The 24,426-nt window shown below is 43.0% G+C and overlaps 1 protein-coding gene across 1 annotated transcript in view; it reads left to right on the top strand.

Moving 5' to 3' along the window:
* The window catches only part of LOC115162913 (dedicator of cytokinesis protein 10), a gene marked incomplete in the record, with an annotated part of 159,506 nt that overhangs the window by 120,227 nt on the left and 14,853 nt on the right, over positions 1-24,426 (top strand). The window contains 14 exon segments of the mRNA XM_029714424.1: positions 2,123-2,227; positions 3,717-3,826; positions 4,181-4,296; positions 5,056-5,190; positions 5,391-5,573; positions 5,968-6,078; positions 11,917-12,132; positions 15,732-15,789; positions 16,698-16,796; positions 19,141-19,247; positions 19,445-19,567; positions 19,679-19,792; positions 20,344-20,349; positions 24,211-24,357. Of these exon segments, the coding sequence (XP_029570284.1) occupies positions 2,123-2,227; positions 3,717-3,826; positions 4,181-4,296; positions 5,056-5,190; positions 5,391-5,573; positions 5,968-6,078; positions 11,917-12,132; positions 15,732-15,789; positions 16,698-16,796; positions 19,141-19,247; positions 19,445-19,567; positions 19,679-19,792; positions 20,344-20,349; positions 24,211-24,357 (1,630 nt within the window).

Genomic DNA, 24,426 nt, shown 5'->3' with positions numbered 1-24,426 from the left:
TGGTTTTTATTTCCCTCTTCTTACCTCATCCAGCACATCTCTCTGTTGAGTGGATACAGCCTAGCAGGGGCATACATACAGTGACACATCAACACACAACACACCTGTAACGCTGGTTATGTCCCGAATAGCACTTTATAGTGAACTACTTTTGACCAGAGCACTATGGCCCCTGCTCCTATTCCCTTTATAGTGCACTACCTTTGACCAGGGTGTACTACCCCTATGGGTAGTAGTAGGGCACACCGCCCTATCCCACCTGGACAAGAAGAACACCTATGTGAGAATGCTGTTCATCGACCACAGCTCTGCTTTCAACACCATAGTACCCTCCAAGCTTGTCACTATGCTCAGGGCCCTGCTTCTGAACTCCTACGGTGTAAGGAGAGTGATGGACCAAGGAGAGTGATGGAGTGCTGCATCAGATGACCTGGCCTCCACAATCACCCGACCTCAACACAATTGAGATGGTTTGGGATAAGTTGGACCGCAGGGTGAAGGAAAATCAGCCTACAAGTGCTCAGCATATGTGGGAACTCCTTCAAGACTGTTGGAAAATCATTCCTCATGAAGCTGGTTGAGAGAATGCCAAGAGTGTGCAAAGCTGTCATCAAGGCAAAGGGTTGGCTACTTTGAAGAATCTAAAATCTAAAATATATTTGGATTTGTTGAACACATTTTTGGTTACTACATGATTCCACGTTTGACTGGTACTGTATATACTGTATTCTTGACATTGTATTTCCTAATTAGATACTGTCTATACACCATGTATTTATATTCTAGATTCTGACACAGGCTCGCTCTAATATATCCAGCCCTGGATTGTTCATTGGACCAGTTCTGCTATTTCTTGATTTCTTGTTTAGATTTGTGTTATTATTTGTGTGTTTGTATTGTATTTGCGAGACATTCTACTGCACTGTTGAAGCTAGAAACATAAGCATTTCACTGCACCTGTTATAACACCTGCAAATCTGTGTACGCGATCGATACACTGATTTGATTCGACAAAGGCAAATAGGGTGCCATTTGGGACCCATCCACTAAACGGCTGTTTTCTGTTACACTTGTCAGCATTTCTATAACATTGACAATACATTAAAACACTCGTAAACACTGATATTACATGTTAACACACTGATTACACTGGAGTGTGTGTTCGTTGACCTTGCTCTTGCCTCCCCCTCTGTGCTTTCTCCTCTCCGCTCCGTGTATTGATGTGTGTATTGATGTGTTAATGGATGGTCTACGTGACTGCACATGTATCGACGGCCACACTACATGTGGTATGAATGTGGTGCCACGACGACTGATTTCTCTCCGTTTAACCCTGAAACGTTTGCTGTGATAATTTTGTGTGTGTGCGAGCGAGTGCGTGCGTGTGTGTGTGTAGCTACTGCATGGCTTTGCCGCTGTCATATGTAAGCTAATGACCATGTAGCATTCGTGTCGCACGATGACCATCCCTCTTCCTCATCATCCCTCCATCCGCTGCCCTACATTCTCTGTGATTACTGGCCGTAGAAGCATCAGTGACCTGACCACGGACAAATCTGCTTATTGAGATTGAGCATTAGCTGGTCTTGTTAGGCTCAATTCATATGTTCATCTCTGTCACCACATATACTGGCTAATGTATTAGCAACAAGCAAACTAGGTTGCATTTACTAAAGCTCTCTGACCCTCGCTTCCAACTAATGCTCTCAATAGCCCTTAAAGTACTTCCAAACTAACGGCAACCTCAACCTAACGTTGGAGAAATGTCTTTATTTCTCCATCTAACCCCGCTGCTTTGCTGTGGCAGCGTCCCATACTGAAATGACCCCCTCCTCTTTCTGCTTGGCTTGTTGGCTTTAGCCCACCTGAGCCCACATGTATCAAGCGTTTCAGAGTAGGAGTGCTGATCTAGGTTCAGGACCCCCCCCCCCCCCCCCCGTCCATAATAATCTGATTCATTATGACCTGAAAGGCTAAACTGATCCTAGATCAGCTCTCCTACTCTGAGACGCTTGATAAATTCGGGTCGTGATGTTCAATTTGACAACGAGGAGGAAGAGTATGATGATGATGATGATAATGATGCTGTTACTTAACGCTGGTGTCATTGGCTTGTGAACAGGAAGCTAGCGGCTGTGGTAAAGCTGGCCCAGGGCATCCAGAACAATGGCACCCTGAAGGGCTCTAACCATTCCGCCCAGTCCTCCTCAGGCCTGCTCCCTCAATGGTAAACACACTCGCTACCTGGGGGCCCCTCCACACAGGGAGCAGTTTTCCCTACCACCTGATCTTGGATCAGTTTAGCGTTTACCCCACTAATGGTTAAGGTTAGGATTGGGGGAGGGGGAATCTGTACCGAGGGGAACCTTCACCTCGGAGCTCCACACAGCGTCCGACACGAACTTGCACACATGCGTACCCTTTTCACACTACTGAGCTGAGCCGAGCCGAGCTGTACTCCGCTGACCTGGTTACACATCCACTATAGTTGCTGGACAATGTGGACAATGTGAAAATAAAATATCAGGGACAGTATAATATAGTTCAGGTTGGCACGATAGTGAAAAGTGTGATAAATCCAGTGCGGTTCAGAAAGTATTCGGACCCCTTGACTTTTCCTCCCAAAATGTTACTTTACAGTTTTATTGTAAAATGTGTGTAGATTGTTGACAGAAAATGACAATTAAACCCATTTTAATCCCTCTTTGTAATGCAACAAAATGTGAAAAAAGTTCAAGGGGGTGTAGACTTTCTACAGGCAGTGTATGTAACAGTAGTTAGGTCTCTTAAACATTTTTTATATCGTTTATTGGACAAAAATGTATAGCTTACTGGACGAAAGCTCTAAATAAAGTGGAACAGAAAAGCACCTTTCTGCCTCTATCACTCAACTCCATGTTTGTCCAGTAAACTATACATTTTTAGTCCAGGAAACTAGAAATAGGACAGCTGAGTTTGTGTACACCATTTGTCCTGTTATGAGTTTAGTTCATCATTGCTGCTCATCAGTGTCGTCTTCATTGTCCTGAACGAGTGACCATCCGTGGTGGACATTGTGAGTGTGTCATGTGACATAGTGTGGTGGCCGCTCTGTTTGCCCAGCATGCCCCTCAGTGTCTACCATACGTGTGGCGTGGTGTAATTGGCTAGTCCTTTGTCTGCATATCCTCCCCCATTTAAAAATAGAATCCCTGTCTTATCAGCAATCCCGTTTAACTACGTGGTCGCATTAACATGTGTGTTGTCACGTTACAGGTGCTAATGTTTTCTTAGACATTTTCACACACTTAGGACCAATCCCAAATGGACCCCTGGACCCTACGCCCTATGCACTTGTGGAGATTTGATAAGATTTGACAGGTGCAATCAATAAATGGTCCTCCAAGGTTAATTGGAAATGTCCCCATATTGCTTATACCAATCACGTCCTCTCAGATCTCCACTAGAGCGTAAGGTCTACTGGTCCATTTGGGATTGGGCGGCAGTGCAGAATTACAGGCTGTTTTCGAGGTGGAGTGAATATATTGGGCGTCGCGTTCACGAAACGCAAAACGTTATGAAACGGGTAAAATGAGCGTTCCTATTGGATAGGTTCACAGAGTATCTCCTTTGTTTCAAAACGCTTTCACCCGTTTCGTCCCTGCTGAACACCGCCCCGACTTGTGAGGTTGAAACTTATGTGTTGACCTTCTGACCCCTGACCGTCTGGTCACCAGGATGCTGTCAGGACAGGATGGCCATCGGCACGCCCGCTCCCAGACAATGCCAATCATCCGGGCCAAGAACGCCCTGACCAACCCCAAGCTGTTGCAGATGATGGAGACTGGTAATGCCCCCCCCCCCCCCCCCCCCCCCCCCCCCCGAGTACTCCCGCCTAACAACACCGCTGGGCAATGCCACCCCAGTCCCATTTAAAAACTGTTTAGTTTACATCAATGTGTTGTGTTATTTAGTTAGTTAAATGAGCTTTTGTTGTACTAAGCCAAAGGCTTTTTTACTTTTACCAACCGCCAATAGTGCTATTTTTTTATCTATTACAGTGCTAAGTAGCATTACTTAGCTATTATAATTCTGTCTCTCGTGTTGTGTTTTGTTAGGTGCGTGAGGGTTATTGTTAGGGTTGAGCTGTTGTTGCAAGCTGTGCTGTTGTACCATTGCCCTTTTCCTGTCCTTCCGTCAGATGGGAACATCCCAGAGGGTGACCACCTGAGCCCGACGGACATCGAGGCCAATCTGTCCACCGAGGTGGCCCTCATTGTACTGGATGTTCTGGGCCTCTTTGTTCATCACCACAAGGTCAGACAACAACACTGACCACTGTCTGAATGGTCAAACACCGATCTTAACAACCTACAGACCTGTTACGGTTGCTCAACTTTTCCAAAATTCCCAGGCTTTCCAGAAGTCCCAGTTGGAAGATTCCTGGAATCACGAGGGAACAAACAGGAAATCCAACCAGGATTTCTGGAAAACCTGGGAATTGTAGGGGAAATTTCTAGAATTTTGCCTTATCCTAGACCTGTCATTCATGAGCCTATTTTAATATGCCACTGCCACCTTGTGGTTATTACTAAGAACAACAGTGACTTTTTCACCTGAAATCCGCACTAAATTACCACTCTTTTTCACTATTCACTATTGTTTCACTTCACTGAATCTGAGATATTCAGTTTGTATTCCAAGCTAGGGATTTGTATCTTCTGTTGTTCTTGTAGGTTACTGTGCACTCCTCAGTCCTCAAGTTAGCTGTCCATCAATACCTACAATTGCTATAAAGCAACCCAGCAACCTAGACATGCTGCTTTGTTTTGTCTTTTGACTCGTTTGTGATTCATATTATGTCTGTGTCCCAAATGGCACCATTTTCTCTATATAGTGCACTACTTTTGACAAGAGCCATATAGGCCCTGGTCAAAAATAGTGCACTATATATGGAATAGGGTACCCTTATTCCCAGACTCAGTTGGTACCGCAGTGCCGGCTGGTGGACGAGGTTAGGAATAGGATGCCATTTGGGAAGCACACATGTTGATTGCTGTTCTTTCTCTCCCACAGAAACAGTTACTGCAGGACGAGGGTCAGAACCTGCTGATGAAGGTGTTTGACACCTACCTCCTGTTCTTCCAGATCAATCAGTCCACCAGCACCCTGAGACATGTCTTCGCTGCCCTGCGCCTCTTCATACAGAAGGTCTGAGTACTAGCCTATAGCTCTCTCCCACACATGCACACTAACTGACTTCACATTACATTATTGACGCTGAACTCTCTGTCTCTCTTTCTCGTCCTTTCTCTCCTTCCGTACTCTCTTCCTCTTTACCCCCATCTCTTCTCTCTATCCCCTTCCTTACTTCCCCTCTTTCTCCCTTCTTACGCCCCCTCTCTCTCTAGTTCCCCTCTGCGTTCTTCCAGGGTAAAGCGGACCTGTGTGGCTGCCTGTGCTACGAGATCCTGAAGTGTTGTAACCACCGCTCCAGCTCCACCCAGACTGAGGCCTCCGCGCTCCTCTACTTCTTCATGAGGAAAAACTTTGAGTTCACCAAGGGAAAGTCCATCGTCCGCTCCCACCTACAGGTCAGTCAGTGGAGGTGGAGGGATGTGTGTGGTGTGGGTCTTGGTGTAGACGTGGAGGTGGGTATGTGGGTGAGTGGACAAGGGTGTGTGTGTGTGTGTGTGTGTGTGTGTGTGTGTGTGTGTGTGTGTGTGTGTGTGTGTGTGTGTGTGTGTGTGTGCCAGAGCTTTCTTTATTTTCACTGTTTTGTTCGGTGAACACAGGGCCTGGATAGAGAAAGGCCACGATATTTCTATGGCTTTGTTTACCTCTGAAACAGACTGTTTAGCATCCGATCAGAGACCACACACACATCGCCACACTGTTTCAGAGCGGTTGTGATTAGTGTCCCCTTTGCTCTCTTTCCCTCTCTCTCCTCTCTCTCCTCTCTCTCCTCTCTCTCCTCCATCACTCCAGCTGATCAAGGCAGTGAGTCAGCTGATCGCGGATGCTGGCATCGGAGGCTCACGCTTCCAACAGTCTCTGGCCATCATCAATAACTTTGCCAACGGAGATGCTCCTCTCAAGGTGAGAACAGGGAATGGAGTGAGAAATGTCCTGTGTCCCAAATGGCACCCTATTGCCATTTATAATCCACTACAGTATATATCAGGGATGGGCACTGGCGGAGGAACTCAGTCGGGGTGTCAATTTACGGTTGCGAGGTAGAAAATTAGAAAACACAAGGTGCAATTTCTAAATTTTGTTGCGTACCAACAGTTTTTCTCATGTAATGTCTGTCACTAATAGTCACTCAATTAGCCCTTGTCAGCAATTTTTTTTTTGATCGGTAAGTTAGTCTAGGGGCCAGCTATCTAAGTTAGTCAGTCTCACTCAGAGATCATATTAAAAACGGCAAACATTTCTCTCTGTCCCATGGTAAAATGTGTAGAATTGCAACAAACTCGCTTTAAAACAGCAACATTTTCTCTCCACCCTATGGCAAAAGGCGTAGAATTGCATGAAATCAAATGTTATGTCACATGCTTGGTAAACAACAGGTGGAGACTAACAGTGAAATGCTTACTTCCGGACCCTTCCCAAGAATGCAGAGAGAAATAATAACATGAGGAATAAATACACAATGAGTAACATTAACTTGGCTATATACACAGAGTACCAGTACCGAGTCCATGTGCAGGGGTACGAGGTAATAGCGGTAGATATGTACATATAGGTAGGGATAAAGTGACTAGGCAACAGGATAGATAATAGACAGTAGCAGCAGTATACTGTAGGTAGGTGTAAAGGATAGATAATAGACAGTAACAGCAGTATACTGTAGGTAGGGGTAAAGGATAGATAATAGACAGTAACAGCAGTATACTGTAGGTAGGGGTAAAGGATAGATAATAGACAGTAACAGCAGTATACTGTAGGTAGGGGTAAAGGATAGATAATAGACAGTAACAGCAGTATACTGTAGGTAGGGGTAAAGGATAGATAATAGACAGTAACAGCAGTATACTGTAGGTAGGGGTAAAGGATAGATAATAGACAGTAACAGCAGTATACTGTAGGTAGGTGTAAAGGATAGATAATAGACAGTAACAGCAGTATACTGTAGGTAGGGGTAAAGGATAGATTATAGACAGTAACAGCAGTATACTTTAGGTAGGGATAAAGGATAGATAATAGACAGTAACAGCAGTATACTGTAGGTAGGGATAAAGGATAGATAATAGACAGTAACAGCAGTATACTGTAGGTAGGGGTAAAGGATAGATAATAGACAGTAACAGCAGTATACTGTAGGTAGGGGTAAAGGATAGATAATAGACAGTAACAGCAGTATACTGTAGGTAGGGATAAAGGATAGATAATAGACAGTAACAGCAGTATACTGTAGGTAGGGATAAAGGATAGATAGTAGACAGTAACATCAGTATACTGTAGGTAGGGGTGAAGGATAGATAATAGACAGTAACAGCAGTATACTGTAGGTAGGGGTAAAGGATAGATAATAGACAGTAACAGCAGTATACTGTAGGTAGGGGTAAAGGATAGATAATAGACAGTAACAGCAGTATACTGTAGGTAGGGATAAAGGATAGATAATAGACAGTAACAGCAGTATACTGTAGGTAGGGGTAAAGGATAGATAATAGACAGTAACAGCAGTATACTGTAGGTAGGGGTAAAGGGTAGATAATAGACAGTAACAGCAGTATACTGTAGGTAGGGGTAAAGGATAGATAATAGACAGTAACAGCAGTATACTGTAGGTAGGGGTAAAGGGTAGATAATAGACAGAAACAGCAGTATACTGTAGGTAGGGGTAAAGGATAGATTATAGACAGTAACAGCAGTATACTTTAGGTAGGGATAAAGGATAGATAATAGACAGTAACAGCAGTATACTGTAGGTAGGGGTAAAGGATAGATAATAGACAGTAACAGCAGTATACTGTAGGTAGGGGTAAAGGGTAGATAATAGACAGTAACAGCAGTATACTGTAGGTAGGGGTAAAGGATAGATAATAGACAGTAACAGCAGTATACTGTAGGTAGGGGTAAAGGATAGATAATAAACAGTAACAGCAGTATACTGTAGGTAGGGGTAAAGGATAGATAATAGACAGTAACAGCAGTATACTGTAGGTAGGGGTAAAGGATAGATAATAGACAGTAACAGCAGTATACTGTAGGTAGGGGTAAAGGATAGATAATAGACAGTAACAGCAGTATACTGTAGGTAGGGGTAAAGGATAGATAATAGACAGTAACAGCAGTATACTGTAGGTAGGGATAAAGGATAGATAATAGACAGTAACAGCAGTATACTGTAGGTAGGGGTAAAGGATAGATAATAGACAGTAATAGCAGTATACTGTAGGTAGGGGTAAAGGATAGATAATAGACAGTAACAGCAGTATACTGTAGGTAGGGGTAAAGGATAGATAATAGACAGTAACAGCAGTATACTGTAGGTAGGGGTAAAGGATAGATAATAGACAGTAACAGCAGTATACTGTAGGTAGGGATAAAGGATAGATAATAAACAGTAACAGCAGTATACTGTAGGTAGGGATAAAGGATAGATAATAGACAGTAACAGCAGTATACTGTAGGTAGGGGTAAAGGATAGATAATAGACAGTAACAGCAGTATACTGTAGGTAGGGGTAAAGGATAGATAATAGACAGTAACAGCAGTATACTGTAGGTAGGGGTAAAGGATAGATAATAGACAGTAACAGCAGTATACTGTAGGTAGGGGTAAAGGATAGATAATAAACAGTAACAGCAGTATACTGTAGGTAGGGATAAAGGATAGATAATAGACAGTAACAGCAGTATACTGTAGGTAGAGGTAAAGGATAGATAGTAGACAGTAACAGCAGTATACTGTAGGTAGGGATAAAGTGACTAGGCAACAGGATAGATAATAGACAGTAACAGCAGTATACTGTAGGTAGGGGTAAAGGATAGATAATAGACAGTAATAGCAGTATACTGTAGGTAGGGGTAAAGGATAGATAATAGACAGTAACAGCAGTATACTGTAGGTAGGGGTAAAGGATAGATAATAGACAGTAACAGCAGTATACTGTAGGTAGGGGTAAAGGATAGATAATAGACAGTAACAGCAGTATACTGTAGGTAGGGGTGAAGGATAGATAATAGACAGTAACAGCAGTATACTGTAGGTAGGGGTAAAGGATAGATAATAGACAGTAACAGCAGTATACTGTAGGTAGGGGTGAAGGATAGATAATAGACAGTAACAGCAGTATACTGTAGGTAGGGGTAAAGGATAGATAATAAACAGTTGCAGCAGTATACTGTAGGTAGGGATAAAGGATAGATAATAGACAGTAACAGCAGTATACTGTAGGTAGGGGTAAAGGATAGATAATAGACAGTAACAGCAGTATACTGTAGGTAGGGGTAAAGGATAGATAATAAACAGTAACAGCAGTATACTGTAGGTAGGGGTAAAGGATAGATAATAGACAGTAACAGCAGTATACTGTAGGTAGGGGTAAAGGATAGATAATATACAGTAACAGCAGTATACTGTAGGTAGGGGTAAAGGATAGATAATAGACAGTAACAGCAGTATACTGTAGGTAGGGGTAAAGGATAGATAATAGACAGTAACAGCAGTATACTGTAGGTAGGGGTAAAGGGTAGATAATAGACAGTAACAGCAGTATACTGTAGGTAGGGGTAAAGGATAGATAATAGACAGTAACAGCAGTATACTGTAGGTAGGGGTAAAGGATAGATAATAAACAGTAACAGCAGTATACTGTAGGTAGGGATAAAGGATAGATAATAGACAGTAATAGCAGTATACTGTAGGTAAGGGTAAAGGATAGATAATAGACAGTAATAGCAGTATACTGTAGGTAGGGGTAAAGGATAGATAATAGACAGTAACAGCAGTATACTGTAGGTAGGGGTAAAGGATAGATAATAGACAGTAACAGCAGTATACTGTAGGTAGGGGTAAAGGATAGATAATAAACAGTAACAGCAGTATACTGTAGGTAGAGGTAAAGGATAGATAATAGACAGTAACAGCAGTATACTGTAGGTAGGGGTAAAGGATAGATAATAGACAGTAACAGCAGTATACTGTAGGTAGGGGTAAAGGATAGATAATAAACAGTAACAGCAGTCTACTGTAGGTAGGGGTAAAGTGACTAGACAACAGGATAGATAATAGACAGTAACAGCAGTATACTGTAGGTAGGGGTAAAGTGACTAGACAACAGGATAGATAATAGACAGTAACAGCAGTATACTGTAGGTAGGGGTAAAGGATAAATAATAAACAGTAACATCAGTATACTGTAGGTAGGGTAAAGGATAGATAATAGACAGTAGCAGCAGTATACTGTAGGTAGGGGTAAAGGATAGATAATAGACAGTAACAGCAGTATACTGTAGGTAGGGGTAATGGATATATAATAGACAGTAACAGCAGTATACTGTAGGTAGGGGTAAAGGATAGATAATAAACAGTAACAGCAGTATACTGTAGGTAGGGGTAAAGGATAGATAATAGACAGTAACAGCAGTATATTGTAGGTAGGGATAAAGGATAGATAATAGACAGTAACAGCAGTATACTGTAGGTAGGGATAAAGGATAGATAATAGACAGTAACAGCAGTATACTGTAGGTAGGGGTAAAGGATAGATAATAGACAGTAACAGCAGTATACTGTAGGTAGGGGTAAAGGATAGATAATAGACAGTAACAGCAGTATACTGTAGGTAGGGGTAAAGGATAGATAATAGACAGTAACAGCAGTATACTGTAGGTAGGGGTAAAGGATAGATAATAGACAGTAACAGCAGTATACTGTAGGTAGGGATAAAGGATAGATAATAGACAGTAACAGCAGTATACTGTAGGTAGGGGTAAAGGATAGATAATAGACAGTAACAGCAGTATACTGTAGGTAGGGGTAAAGGATAGATAATAGACAGTAACAGCAGTATACTGTAGGTAGGGATAAAGGATAGATAATAAACAGTAACAGCAGTATACTGTAGGTAGGGGTAAAGGATAGATAATAGACAGTAACAGCAGTATACTGTAGGTAGGGGTAAAGGATAGATAATAGACAGTAACAGCAGTATACTGTAGGTAGGGGTAAAGGATAGATAATAGACAGTAACAGCAGTATACTGTAGGTAGGGGTAAAGGATAGATAATAGACAGTAACAGCAGTATACTGTAGGTAGGGGTAAAGGATAGATAATAAACAGTAACATCAGTATACTGTAGGTAGGGGTAAAGGATAGATAATAGACAGTAACAGCAGTATACTGTAGGTAGGGGTAAAGGATAGATAATAGACAGTAACAGCAGTATACTGTAGGTAGGGGTAATGGATAGATAATAGACAGTAACAGCAGTATACTGTAGGTAGGGGTAATGGATAGATAATAAACAGTAACAGCAGTATACTGTAGGTAGGGGTAAAGGATAGATAATAGACAGTAACAGCAGTAAAGGATAGATAATAGACAGTAACAGCAGTATACTGTAGGTAGGGGTAAAGTGACTAGACAACAGGATACATAATAGACAGTATAGCAGCAGCGTATGTGATGCGTCAAAAGAGTTAATGCAGTAGCAGGATGTACAGTCTATGTCTTGGGTGGCAGGAGTTTGACAATTTTAGGGCCTTCCTCTGACACCGCCTATATGGCAATAGGGTGCCATTTGGGTGTCAGCCCTAGTGTTGAGGAATTAGAGAGTTAGTGATTCCGCTCTTAACTCCCTCTAGTGACTCATAATGTTTGTATATGCTGCGATTGTGTATACTGTCCGTGTTTACGGGCAAAAGGACAATAAACCTTTATGAACTGTGATGCCAACGTGTATGATCCATCTGCACTCCCAGAACACACCGTTCCCTGCCGAGGTGAAAGACTTGACCAAGCGGATCCGCACGGTGCTGATGGCCACGTCCCAGATGAAGGAGCATGAGAAGGACCCGGAGATGCTGGTGGACCTGCAGTACAGCCTGGCCAACTCCTACGCCAGCACGCCCGAGCTCCGGCGCACCTGGCTGGAGAGCATGGCTAAGATACACGTCCGCAACGGAGACCTCTCCGAGGTACAGTAGGGTTACTGGAATATGTTATGGGTTATGTGATCTGATGCTATGTTATCTATACTGTAGGGTACAGAGATATGTACAGTGGGTATCATAAGTATTCACCCCCTTGGATTTTTTTCACATTTTGTTGCGTTACAAAGTGGGACTGAAATTAATTCAATTTTTTTGTCATAGATCTACGCAAAATACTCTTTAATGTCGAAGTGAAAAGAAAATTCGACAAATGTTTTACAAATTTAAATAGCTAAAATATAGTTGTGGCATACGTATTCACTCCCTTTGTTTAGGCAATACTAAATTACACTGAACAAAAATATAAAACGCAGCATGCAACAATTTCAACGTTTTTACTGCGTTACCGTTCATGTGAGTTGAAACAAATTCATTAGTGTCACGGCTATCAGTGTAGCAGGAAGGGTCAGAGTCAAGGGCAGGAGACGGAGGTCCAAAAACACAGATGTTTATTAACACCGTATGGGAAAAATAGGCAGCGCCTAAACACCCGACCGGAGCACAGCTCCAAAACAATAAAGTGAACGGGGCGCAACCCGGCAATAATAAATTGACAGCTCCACCAAAACGCTGAACTAACAAGCAGCGTAAATACAAACAGCCCTTCGTACAGACACAAAACAATCCCGCACGAATACCTGAACAAAAAAGACAAACTAAATATCCCACACTAATTACAAACAAGGAACAGGTGCAGACCTAGACAGACAAAACCAAACAACACAGAAACATAGATCGGTGGCAGCTAGTAGGCCGGCGACGACGACCGCCGAGCGCCGCCCGACCGGGGAGGGGCGCCACCTTCTGTGGATACTGTGACAATTAGGCCCTAATCTATGGATTTCACATGACTGGGAATACAGAGATGCATCTGTTATTCACAGAACTTTTTTTAAAAGGTGGGGGCGTGGAATTGGAAACCAGTCAGTATCTGGTGTGACCACCATTTGCCTCGTGCAGCGCGACTCATCTCCTTCGCATAGAGTTGATCTGGCTGTTGATTGTGTTCTGTGAAATGTTGTCCCACTTCTCTTCAATGGCTGTGCGAAGTGCTGGATGTTGGTGGGAACTGGAACACGCTTGTACACGTCGATCCAGAGAATCCCACACATGCACAATGGCTGACATGAGTATGCAGGCCATGGAAGAACTGGGACATTTTCAGCTTCCAGGAATTGTGTACAGATCCTTGCGACATGGGGCCGTGCGTTATCATGCTGAAACATGAGGTGATGGCGGCGGATGAATGGCACGACAATGGGCCTCAGGATCTCGTCATGGTATCTCGGTGCATTCAAATTGCCATCAATAAAATACAATTGTGTTCATTGTCTGTAGCTTATGCCTGCCCATACCATAATCTCACTGCCACCATGAGGAACTCTGTTCACAACGTTGACATCAGCGAACCGCTTGCCCACACGACGCCGTACACGTAGCATCTACCTGGTACAATTGAAACCGGGATTCATCCGTGAAGAGCACACGTCCAGCGTGCAAGTGGCCATCAAAGATGAGCATTTTCCCACTGAAGTTGTTTACAACGCTGAACTGCAGTCAGGTCAATACCCTGGTGAGGACTACTACCATGCAGATGAGCTTCCCTGAAGTCCATTCCACCGCCAGTTGCCCTTTGTGCAGAAATTCCAGGTGGCTGGTCTCAGACGATCCCGCAGGTAAAGAAGCCAGATGTGGAGGTCCTGGGCTGGAGTGGTTACACGTGGTCTGCGGTTGTGAGGCGTTGGACGTACTGACAAATTCTATAAAACAACGTTGGAAGCGGCTTATGGTAGAGAAATTAACAATAAATTATCTGGCAACAGCTCTGGTGGACATTCCTGCAGTCAGCATGCCAATTGTACACTCCCTCAAAACTTGAGACATCTGTGACATTGTGTTGGGTGACATAACTGCACATTTTAGAGTGGCCTTTTATTGTCCAGTGGATGAATTATCTTGGCAAAGGAGAAATTATCACTAACAGGGATGTAAACAAATTTGTGCGTATGGAACATTTTGGGGATCTTTTATTTCCGCTCATGAAACATGGGACCAACACTTTACATGTTGTGTTTATATTTTTCTTCAGTGTAGTTCAATTGTAAAATCTGGCTTAACAAATCACATAATAAGTTAAAAATTATGACTACTCCTTCCTCTGTCCCCATACATACATACAACATCTGTAAGGTCCCTCAGTCAAGTATTGCATTTCAAGCACAGATTAATCTACAAAGACCAGGGAGCTTTTCGAAAGCTAAATAAAGAAGGGCAGTGATTGGCAGATGGATAACAATAATAAACCAGACATTGAATATCTCTTCATGCATGGTCAAGTTAATAATGGGTGATGTATTAAACCACCCAAACACAACAGACACAGTCGTCCTTCAGAACTGAGCTGCAGGACAGGAAGGAAACTGCTCAGGGATGTCACCATGAGGCCGTTGGTAATTTTTTTTAAACGGCTAGAGTTCAATGGCTGTAAGAAAAAACTGAGGGTGGATCAACAATATTGTAGTTACTCCACAATAATGACCTAAATGACAGAGTGAAAAGAAGAATACATACATATACGGAATAAAAATATTCCAAATCATGCATCCAGTTTGCAACAAGGCACTAAAGTTGGAATAAACGTTTTGGTCTAAATGCAAAGCCTTATTTTTGGGGCCATCACAACACATCAGTGAGTAACTGCCTCCTTATTTTCCAGCATGGTGGTGGCTGCATCATGGTATGGGTATGCTCGACATCGGCAAAGACTGCCCAGTTTTTCAGGATAAAAAGAAACGGGATGAAGCTAAACACAGGTATAATCCTAGAGGAAAACCTGCTTCAGTCTGCTTTCCACCAGACATTGGGAGACAAATTCATCTTTCAGTAGGACAATAACGTACAACACAAGGCCAAATCTACACTGGGGTTGGTTACCAAGAAGACAGTGAATGTTCCAGAGTGGCTTGAACATTTCTGTGTAGCCATGACCCCCAACACCTAATGGCCAAATATTACACAGTCCAGGTGTGCAGAGCTCTTAGAGACAAACTCAAGAAGACTCACAGCTAATCAAGGAATATTTGTGTTTTCATTTTTTATTACTTTTTATGAAATGTTACATTTATGTAGATCATTGATTTTTTTTTAATCACAATTAAATCAATTTTAAACTCACTTTGTAACAATAAAATGTGTAGAAATCGAATGGGGGTGAATACTTGTTATACCCACTGTACCATCCCACCTCTGACACCATAGCATCATTTTTAGCGGGTAATTCAAACTTGTTCAGACTGCCACAGTCTCAAGAAGCCTACCTCCATTGGACGTGTTTATAATGCACTTTCCAAGACTAGGGTTGTTACACTGTGATAGTGTTCATATCAGAGCATCTCAGAGTAGGAGTGCTGATCTAGGATCATCTCCCCCCTGTCCATGTAATCCAGGTAATCTTATTCATTGTGAACTAAAAGTCCAAACTGATCGTAGATCAGCACTCCTACTCTGAGACGCCTAGTTAATGATGTGATGGTATCTGTGATTAAACTGTTCACCTCTTCTCCTCCTGTTCCTCTGTCCCTCAGGCGGCCATGTGTTACATCCACATCTCAGCCCTGATCGCTGAGTCCCTCAAGAGGAGAGGTGAGCACAGCCCGGTGGGCCGCAACATGGCACTACTGCTAACAAGCTTCTGCAGTGTGTGTGTGTGTGTGTGTGTGTGTGTGTGTGTGTGCGTGCGCGTGCATGCATGTGTGTTCTCTCCAGCGTGTGCATGTGTGTGTGGAGAACCTCTAACCTCTTTGCTTGTGAGTCTTCTGGCCGCTTCTGTCCATCGATTGGCTGGACAGCGTGTGTGACATCATCATTCAGCGCTTTGTGCATATGGCTACTGTAGCCTCTGTGCAAACATTTGTTTCTAACTAGTTCTTCTGCTTGTGTAGGGGTGGAAATTGTATGAGTGTGTGTGTGTGTGTGTGTGTGTGTGTGTGTGTGTGTGTGTGTGTGAGAGAAGAGAGGTTAGTCAGAGCTGAGCTGTGTGTGCTATCTCACAACTCGAGTGTCTGGAAAACAATGACATCATCCAATCAGCACACAGAGACCTCTATGTGCTACAGTACTGGCCATCCACTCTTTACTCTCTCATACACAAACATAGGCTGCATCCCAAATAGCACCATATTCCCTATATAGTGCACTACTTTTGACCAGCCCTTGTCAAATGTAGTGCACTACATAGGAAATAGGGTGCCGTTTGGGATATTGCCAGTGCTGTGAGTGCGACTTCACATCCTCTCATGTATAGTATGTGCTACTATGACACGGGAACTCGGTGTCTCCATCAGCGCGTGTATGTGCTTGCTAGCCTATGCATGCTTCACCGTTCAGAGCATGAGCCGTCATCTCTCTCTCTCTCTTTCTGCCACCACTTGCCGGGTGTGGAAAGCATGCCCTGTAAAGCACTGGCTTGTCGTGAAGTGAAAAAAGGCAAAACAGCAAGTGGAAAGTTACATTGTGTACAGTAAACTCCTATACTCCTCCTTATAACGCAGGCTACTGGAAACCTGACAAGGCCAGGATGTCAAGTGTGGTTCCTGAGGAGCCCAATGTCATTAACTGTAGCCCCTTACTAACCCCCCGAGATGGAGAAAGTGAGTGTGCCGTCATGGAACAGGGATGTGTAAAGGGTGGGGGCGATTCAAGCTATGCTTACTTCAGAATCAGAACTTTATTCGTACATTTACAGTTGAAGTCGGAAGTTTACATACACCTTAGCCAAATACATTTAAACTCAGTTTCTCACAATTCCTGACATTTAATCCTAGTAAATATTCCCTGTCTTAGGTCAGTTAGGATCACCACTTTATTTTAAGAATGTGAAATGTCAGAATAATAGTAGAGAGAATGATTTATTTCAGCTTTAATTTATGTCATCACATTCCCAGTGGGTCAGAAGTTTACATACACTCAATTAGTATTTGGTAGCATTGCCTTTAAATTGGCTCAAACGTTTTGAGTAGCCTTCCACAAGCTTCCCACAATAAGTTGGGTGAATTTTGGCCCATTCCTCCTGACAGAGCTGGTGTAACTGAGTCAGGTTTGTAGGCCTCCTTGCACGCACAAACCTTTTCAGTTCTGCCCACAAATGTTCAATAGGATTGAGGTCAGGGCTTTGTGATGGCCACTCCAATACCTTGACTTTGTTGTCCTTAAGCCATTTTGCCACAACTTTGGAAGTGTGCTTGGGGTCATTATCCATTTGGAAGACCCATTTGTGAACCAAGCTTTAACTTCCTGACTGATGTCTTGAGATGTTGCTTCAATATATCCACATAATTTTCCTGGCTCATGATGCCATCTATTTTGTGAAGTGCACCAGGCCCTCCTGCAGCAAAGCACCCACACAACATGATGCTGTCATCCCCGATCTTCACGGTTGGGATGGTGTTCTTCGGCTTGCAGGCCTCCGCCTTTTTCCTCCAAACATAACGATGGTCACTATGGCCAAACAATTCTATTTTTGTTTCATCAGACCAGAAGACATTTCTCCAAAAAATACAATCTTTGTCCCCATGTGCAGTTGCAAAATGTAGTTTGGCTTTTTTATGGCGGTTTTGGAGCAGTGACTTCTTCCTTGCTGAGCGGCCATTCAGGTTATGTCGATATAGGACTCGTTTTACTGTGTATATATATACACTTTTGTACCTGTTTCCTTCAGCATCTTCACAAGGTCCTTTGCTGTTGTTCTGGGATTGATTTGCACTTTTCGCACCAAAGTACGTTGATCTCTAGGAGACAGAACGCATCTCCTTCCTGAGCAGTATGACAGCTGCGTGGTCCCATGGTGTTTATACTTGTGTACTATTGTTTGTACAGATGAACGTGGTTCTTTCAGGCGTTTGGAAATTGCCAGACTTGTGGATGATTTATTTTGTTTTTCCATGATGTCAAGCAAAGAGGCACTGAGTTTGAAGGTAGGCCTTGAAATACATCCACAGGTACACCTCCAATTGACTCAAATGATGGCAATTAGCCTATCAGAAGCTTCTAAAGCCAAGACATCCATTTTCTGGACTTGTCCAAGCTGTTTAAAGGCACAGTCAACTTAGAAAACTTTTGACCCACTGGAATTGAGATACAGTAAATTATTAGTGAAATCTGTCTGTAAATAATTGTTGGAAAAATGACTTGTGTCATGCACAAAGTAGATGTTCTAACCGACTTTCCAAAACTATAGTTTGTTAACAAGAAATTTGTGGAGTGGTTGAAAAACAAGTTTTAATGACTCCAACCTAAGTGTATGTAAAGTGTACATCTACCAGGAATTTAACCTTGTGAAATGGTGCTGACAGCAATAAACAGACTATATAGAACGTACACATAATCTACATACAGTATACAATATAGATAGTGAAAACAGTTTACTTAAAAACACTAGGACCAAACTTTGACTGCAACTAGCAAAATGGAGTCTGAATTATTACAGATGCACAGTGTAATGTTTTGAAGTCCACTGCAATGGCTTAGCCATACCACTTAGAACAAAGCAATGTATTGGACATGCATTCTAAGTGGTATGCTGAACATACCTTATGACTCAAAAGACTTGCAGAATGTCCAGGCAGGTATAATGTCCACTGATTTGCCTTTACTATTGAAAGATGTCTGGATGTCTGTGGTTCTACCTTGCCTTTTGAGATGCCTTTATTGATGTCCACCTAAGTTTCACATGATATGTGTAAAGAAAGCACGTTCACAATGAATGGAGTTACTGTTCTTTGTTTGGGTTTGTTGATATGGAACACAAGGAATGTTAAGTACCACAGTGTGTGTCTGTGTGTGTGAGTCAGCGAGAGTGTGTGGTGTATGGGTTCATACCATCGGATGATAACATGCACACAAGCATAAAGAAGAGAATGACAACATGTTGTTCCTATGAGCTCTCTGCTCCTACGTCCCTCCTTCTCTGATGTCATATCCTGTTTGAAACCTCAGCATCGTTCTCCATGGGCTGGGCGGCCTTCCTCTGCATCTCACCGAACGTGAAGGAAGAGGGGGCCATGAAAGAGGACACAGGGACTCAGGATACCCCCTACACTGAGGTACCCTCACCACCACTGGCTACAGTACAAAGAATTGTATAGATTTGGAAGATCATTCAGTGAAATTGCAGTGCAGAGCCTGGGCCCGTATTCATAAAGTGTCTCGGAGTAGGAGTGTTGATCTAGGATCAGGTCGCCCCCTCTTATTCATTTAGACTTCAAATGCTAAACAGATCCTAACCTTCCTGTGTATGTAGGACACTCTAGTGGAGCAGCTGGAGTTGTGTGTGGACTACCTGTGGAAGTCTGAGAGGCACGAGCTCATCGCCGATATCAACAAACCCGTCATTGCCGTCTTTGAGAAGAGGCGAGATTTCAAGGTGACAGGGGGGATTAGGACAAGGTTGTTTCTTGACCAGGCCAGAAACTCTCTGACAGGAAGGAGATAGTGTAGTATCAGATGTGATTGACCTTGTGTGTGTGATCCACAGAGGCTATCGGAGCTGTACTACGACATCCACCGCTCCTACCTGAAGGTGACAGAGGTTGTGAACTCTGAGAAGCGTCTGTTTGGCCGATACTACCGCGTGGCGTTCTACGGACTGGTAAGTGCCATCAGAGCCACTGAAGACGCTGAAAATGACAAACACGCCTTATCGATAGGTGTGTGTGTGTACTGTGTACTTAGCCTGAGTGACAGTCTGTTTGTGCTATCATGCTAACTCCTTGTTACTCATTGTCATGTTTGGCATCGATCTGGATCGCACACACAGACTGGCACTCAGGCTAGCGTGTACCATCCCCGCTCTGGGATTCAGCCCTTCAGGTCTCAGGGGAGGAGGAATGACTTCACAGCGCGATGCTAAACTAGCTTCAACTAGCTCCTATTAGCTTTAACTAGCTTGATAGCTAGTCAGTACATGCTATAGCTATAGCCCTCTGGTACGAACCCAGTCTCACCGAGTATTTTGTCCCATAAAGGACGTCAAACTCCTACATTCACTAAGCTGGTTGGACACATCTTAGAAGAGCCGGAAGCCTTTAGACATTTAACCTTTGGTGAATGGAGAGAGGGGTGGATCACATCTTGTCTCTAGTCAGTCTCTTTAATTCCTCCATCTGCTCTTTTTCTTCCTTTTGGTTTTTCTGTATCAAGATTGCGGTAAGTTTTTGTCTCTCTTTTTGTTTCGGATCTTTTTTGTTCCGCTTACCTTCTCTGTTCTCCCTTCACCGGTAGTAGCTTCTCTAACCTTTCTTCTAAGATATATGCTGTATACATATTGTTATGCGCTTCTATATGATATGTATACCTGCCGGGGTTTGGGGTCGATTCTATATCAATTCAGTCAATTCAGGAATAAAGTAGAATTTACATTTCCCTCATTGAAAAGAAATTAGGAAATTGGAATTTCAGATTACTTCCTAAATTGAAGAAAGTTAAATAGAATTGACTCCGATACCTACATCCTATAATCTCCAGTAATCTTTTTCCCCTCAACGATCCCAATCTCTAATCTCTAGCTCCTTTGAACAGATCTTGGAACAGTTGTTGTCAAGATGACACAGCAGTATACATGCAGGCAGGCCAGACCAGACCAGGGCCAGTATTCACAAGGCATCTCAGAGTGGGACTGCAGATTTTAGGATCTGTTTAGCATTTTAAGTCATAATGAATAAGAGGGGCGACCTGATCCTAGATCAGCACTCCTACTCTGAGGCTCTTTAGGAATGCGGGCCCTGATCATGAATGTTGGAATATAGGGCTCTTTCTCAACTCATCACTCCTCGATTCCTCTCATCCCCTCTCAGCCGCCTCCTCCAAACCGAGAGTCTGAGTGGAGGGACCTTGGACTAGGGTTGAATATTTTACAAATGTTCCATCCTGAGAATAAATCACTTATTTCCCGGGTAACCCGGTACTTCCTGTCAAAACCAAAAGTGTCATTCAAAAGCATATAAATAGCCTATCTCTGGATTTGATTAGAGCTTTGATCGAAAATTCAAGCCTAATGCTACCGAAGCCTAATGAGCCATACATTAAAGACATTTTATGAGCCCAAGCCCAAAAAAGCCCAAATGATTGTGTCGTTATCCAATACATATATGATACTGTAGGCTACTGCATATTACACACAACAGAAAAAACTAGTCTAGCTTTTCCTGCATGGGACTCCAAGAGCTAAGGAGTGCTTTTTCAGGAGAGGGGCTAGAGGAGCACTAGGTGCGTGCGCATTGCGCAAGAGACAGAGGCTAGTTAGACGCTTATTATGCATAATCCATCATTCATTACCTGAAAGAGGTAGGCTAGGACATATACTACCATTCAAAAGTTTGGGGTCACTTAGAAATGTCCTTGTTTTTGAAAGAAAATCACTTTTTTTTGTCCACTGAAGATCTCGTACAATGCTGGTGTACTACTCCCTTCACAGAACAGCGCAAACTGTCTCTAATGTTGTAAATGACTATTGTAGCTGGAAACGGCTGATTTCTAATGGAATATCTACATAGGCGTAAAGAGGTTCATTATCAGCAACCATCACTCCTGTGTTCCAATGGCACGTTGTGTTAGCTAATCCAAGTTTATCATTTTAAAAGGCTAACTGATCATGAGAAACCCTTTTGCAATTATGTTAGCACAGCTGAAAACTGTTGTTCTGATTAAAGAAGCAATAAAACTGGCCTTCTTTAGACTAGTTGAGTATTTGGTGCATCAAGATTTGTGGGTTTGATTACAGGCTCAAAATGGCCAGAAACAAAGTACTTTGTTCTGAAACTCATCAGTCTATTCTTGTTCTGAGAAATGAAGGCTACTCCATGCGAGAAATTGCCAAGAAACTGAAGATCTCTTACAACGCTGTGTACTACTCCCTTCACAGAACAGCGCAAACTGTCTCTAACCAGAATAGAAGGAGCAGTGGGAGGCCCCGGTGCACAACTGAGCAAGAGGACAAGTACATTAGAGTGTCTAGTCTGAGAAACAGACACCTCACAAGTCCTCAACTGGCAGCTTCATTAAATAGTACCCGCAAAACACCAGTCTCAACGTCAACAGTGAAGAGGCCACTCCGGGATGCTGGCCTTCTAGGCAGAGTTCCTCTGTCCAGTGTCTGTGTTCTTTTGCCAATCTTAATCTTTTCTTTTTATTGGCCAGTCTGACATATGGCTTTTTCTTTGCAACTCTGCAAAGGTGAAGCTGGTTGAGAGAATGCCAAGAGTGTGCAAAGCTGTCATCAAGGCAATGGGTGGCAACATTGAAGAATCTCAAATATAAAATATATTTTTATTTGTTTAACAATTATTTGGTTACTACATGATTCCATGTGTTATTTCATAGTTTTGATGTCTTCACTATTATTCTACAATGTAGAAAATAGTAAAAATAAAGAAAAACCCTGGAATGAGTAGGTGTGTCCAAACTTTTGACTGGTACTGTCTAAATCAATCTTGAACAGACCGCTCGCACATGATCTGATTTAAAGCAACGAATGATTATTCGAATGACAGGCTGTTTCAAAACTCTGCAGCTGCAATTAAAAAAATATAATCTTTACAATAAAAAATTAAGGTGACCCCCAAAAGCCAAATAGAAATGTGTAAATTAGAAGCGCATTCGGTCCTTATATTACTGTAGCATAGGCTGTCCTGCAGAAAATGCAGGCCTTCCTGTCACAAGAAAAAAGTTACCATGATGAGATGATAGGTCTACATGCATTATGAACTGCGCTCCATACTGAGATGGGCTGTCTGTCCCCACCCTGAGCGTTGATGATTGATCACGCAGAGAGAAGGCCGCAGAGAAGCACATATAATCACATATAATTTAACAGTTCTATTTCACTTCATGCTGTTGATATAAATCATTTATTATAACTTACCGGTTTCTCGCAGTTATTTATCCTAGGAAAAGGGAGCGGTTTTGGGCAGTAAATCTCAGTAACCGAGTTCCCGCCATTCAACCCTACCTTGGACCTTTTCCTCCAATACGGTTAAGAAAGAGACGAGGGCCTCCCGAGTGGCACAGCGGTCTAAGGCACTGTATCACAGTGCTTGAGGCGTCACTACAGACTCGGGTTCAATCCCAGGCTGTGTTACAGCCGACCGTGACCGGGAGACCCATGAGGTGGCGTACAATTCCAGCGTCGTCTAAGTAAGGGAAGGTTTGGCCCCTTTCCTTGTCCCATTGCACTCTAGCGACTCCTTGTGGGGGGCCGGGCACCTGCAAGCTGATACCGGTCGCCATCTGGATGGTGTTTTCTCTGACACATTGGTGCGGCTGGCTTCCGGGTTAAGCGAGCAGTGTGTCAAGAAGCAATGCGGCTTGGCAGGGTCGTGTTTCGGGGGACGCATGGCTCTTGACCTTCACCTCTCCCGAGTCCGTAGGGGAGTTGCAGCGATGTAACTACCAATTGGATATCACGAAACTGGGGAGAGAAACGGGGAAAAGTACAAAAAATAAATAAAAAGGAGGGAAGGACGATATAGGATGCCAGGAATTGAAGAAAGATTAATTGAGACAGAGCCTCGGAGCTTTCCATAGGAAAGAACACACTGTCTGAAAATAACCCTCATTGCCCTTTGACCCCACAGTGCTTTGAGAATGACCTCTGACCTCTAAATGGCCTCTGTTTTATCCAGAACATAACACTGCTATTTTGTCAGTAACTTTTGTGATTACAATTGTGTTCTAACAAGCTGACCTAACACTAAGAAACACATGACTAGACTGATAGGGAAGCGCAGTAAACCACTAAGGGGTGATGTGAGCCTAGATATTCCAGCTAAGGGTTATTAATATTCAGCTAAGGGATGGAAAAAGAAAACAAAGGGCCACAGTTTCTAAACAATACACGCACATATACATACTCTTCAAAGTATTGACACAGGCATTGCATTCAGACAAACAGACACTCTCTCACACACTCACACACACACACACACACACACACACACACACACACACACACACACACACACAAACACACACACACACAGGTGGTTGGGTAAAATTGTGTTTCTGTAACAGGGTTTCTTTGAGGAGGAGGAGAGTAAAGAGTTCATCTATAAGGAGCCTAAGCTGACAGGACTGTCCGAGATCTCCCAGAGGCTCCTCAAACTCTACTCGGACAAGTTTGGGGCCGACAACGTCAAGATGATCCAGGACTCCAACAAGGTCAGTCTACTATCTCCCCCCAGCTTTCAAACACTGTCACATCTATATGTTTCATATACAGTATTATTC

This window comes from Salmo trutta, chromosome 26 (genome assembly GCF_901001165.1).
Source record: "Salmo trutta chromosome 26, fSalTru1.1, whole genome shotgun sequence".
Taxonomy (NCBI): domain Eukaryota; kingdom Metazoa; phylum Chordata; class Actinopteri; order Salmoniformes; family Salmonidae; genus Salmo; species Salmo trutta.
This window is presented reverse-complemented; position numbering and strand designations above follow the sequence as displayed.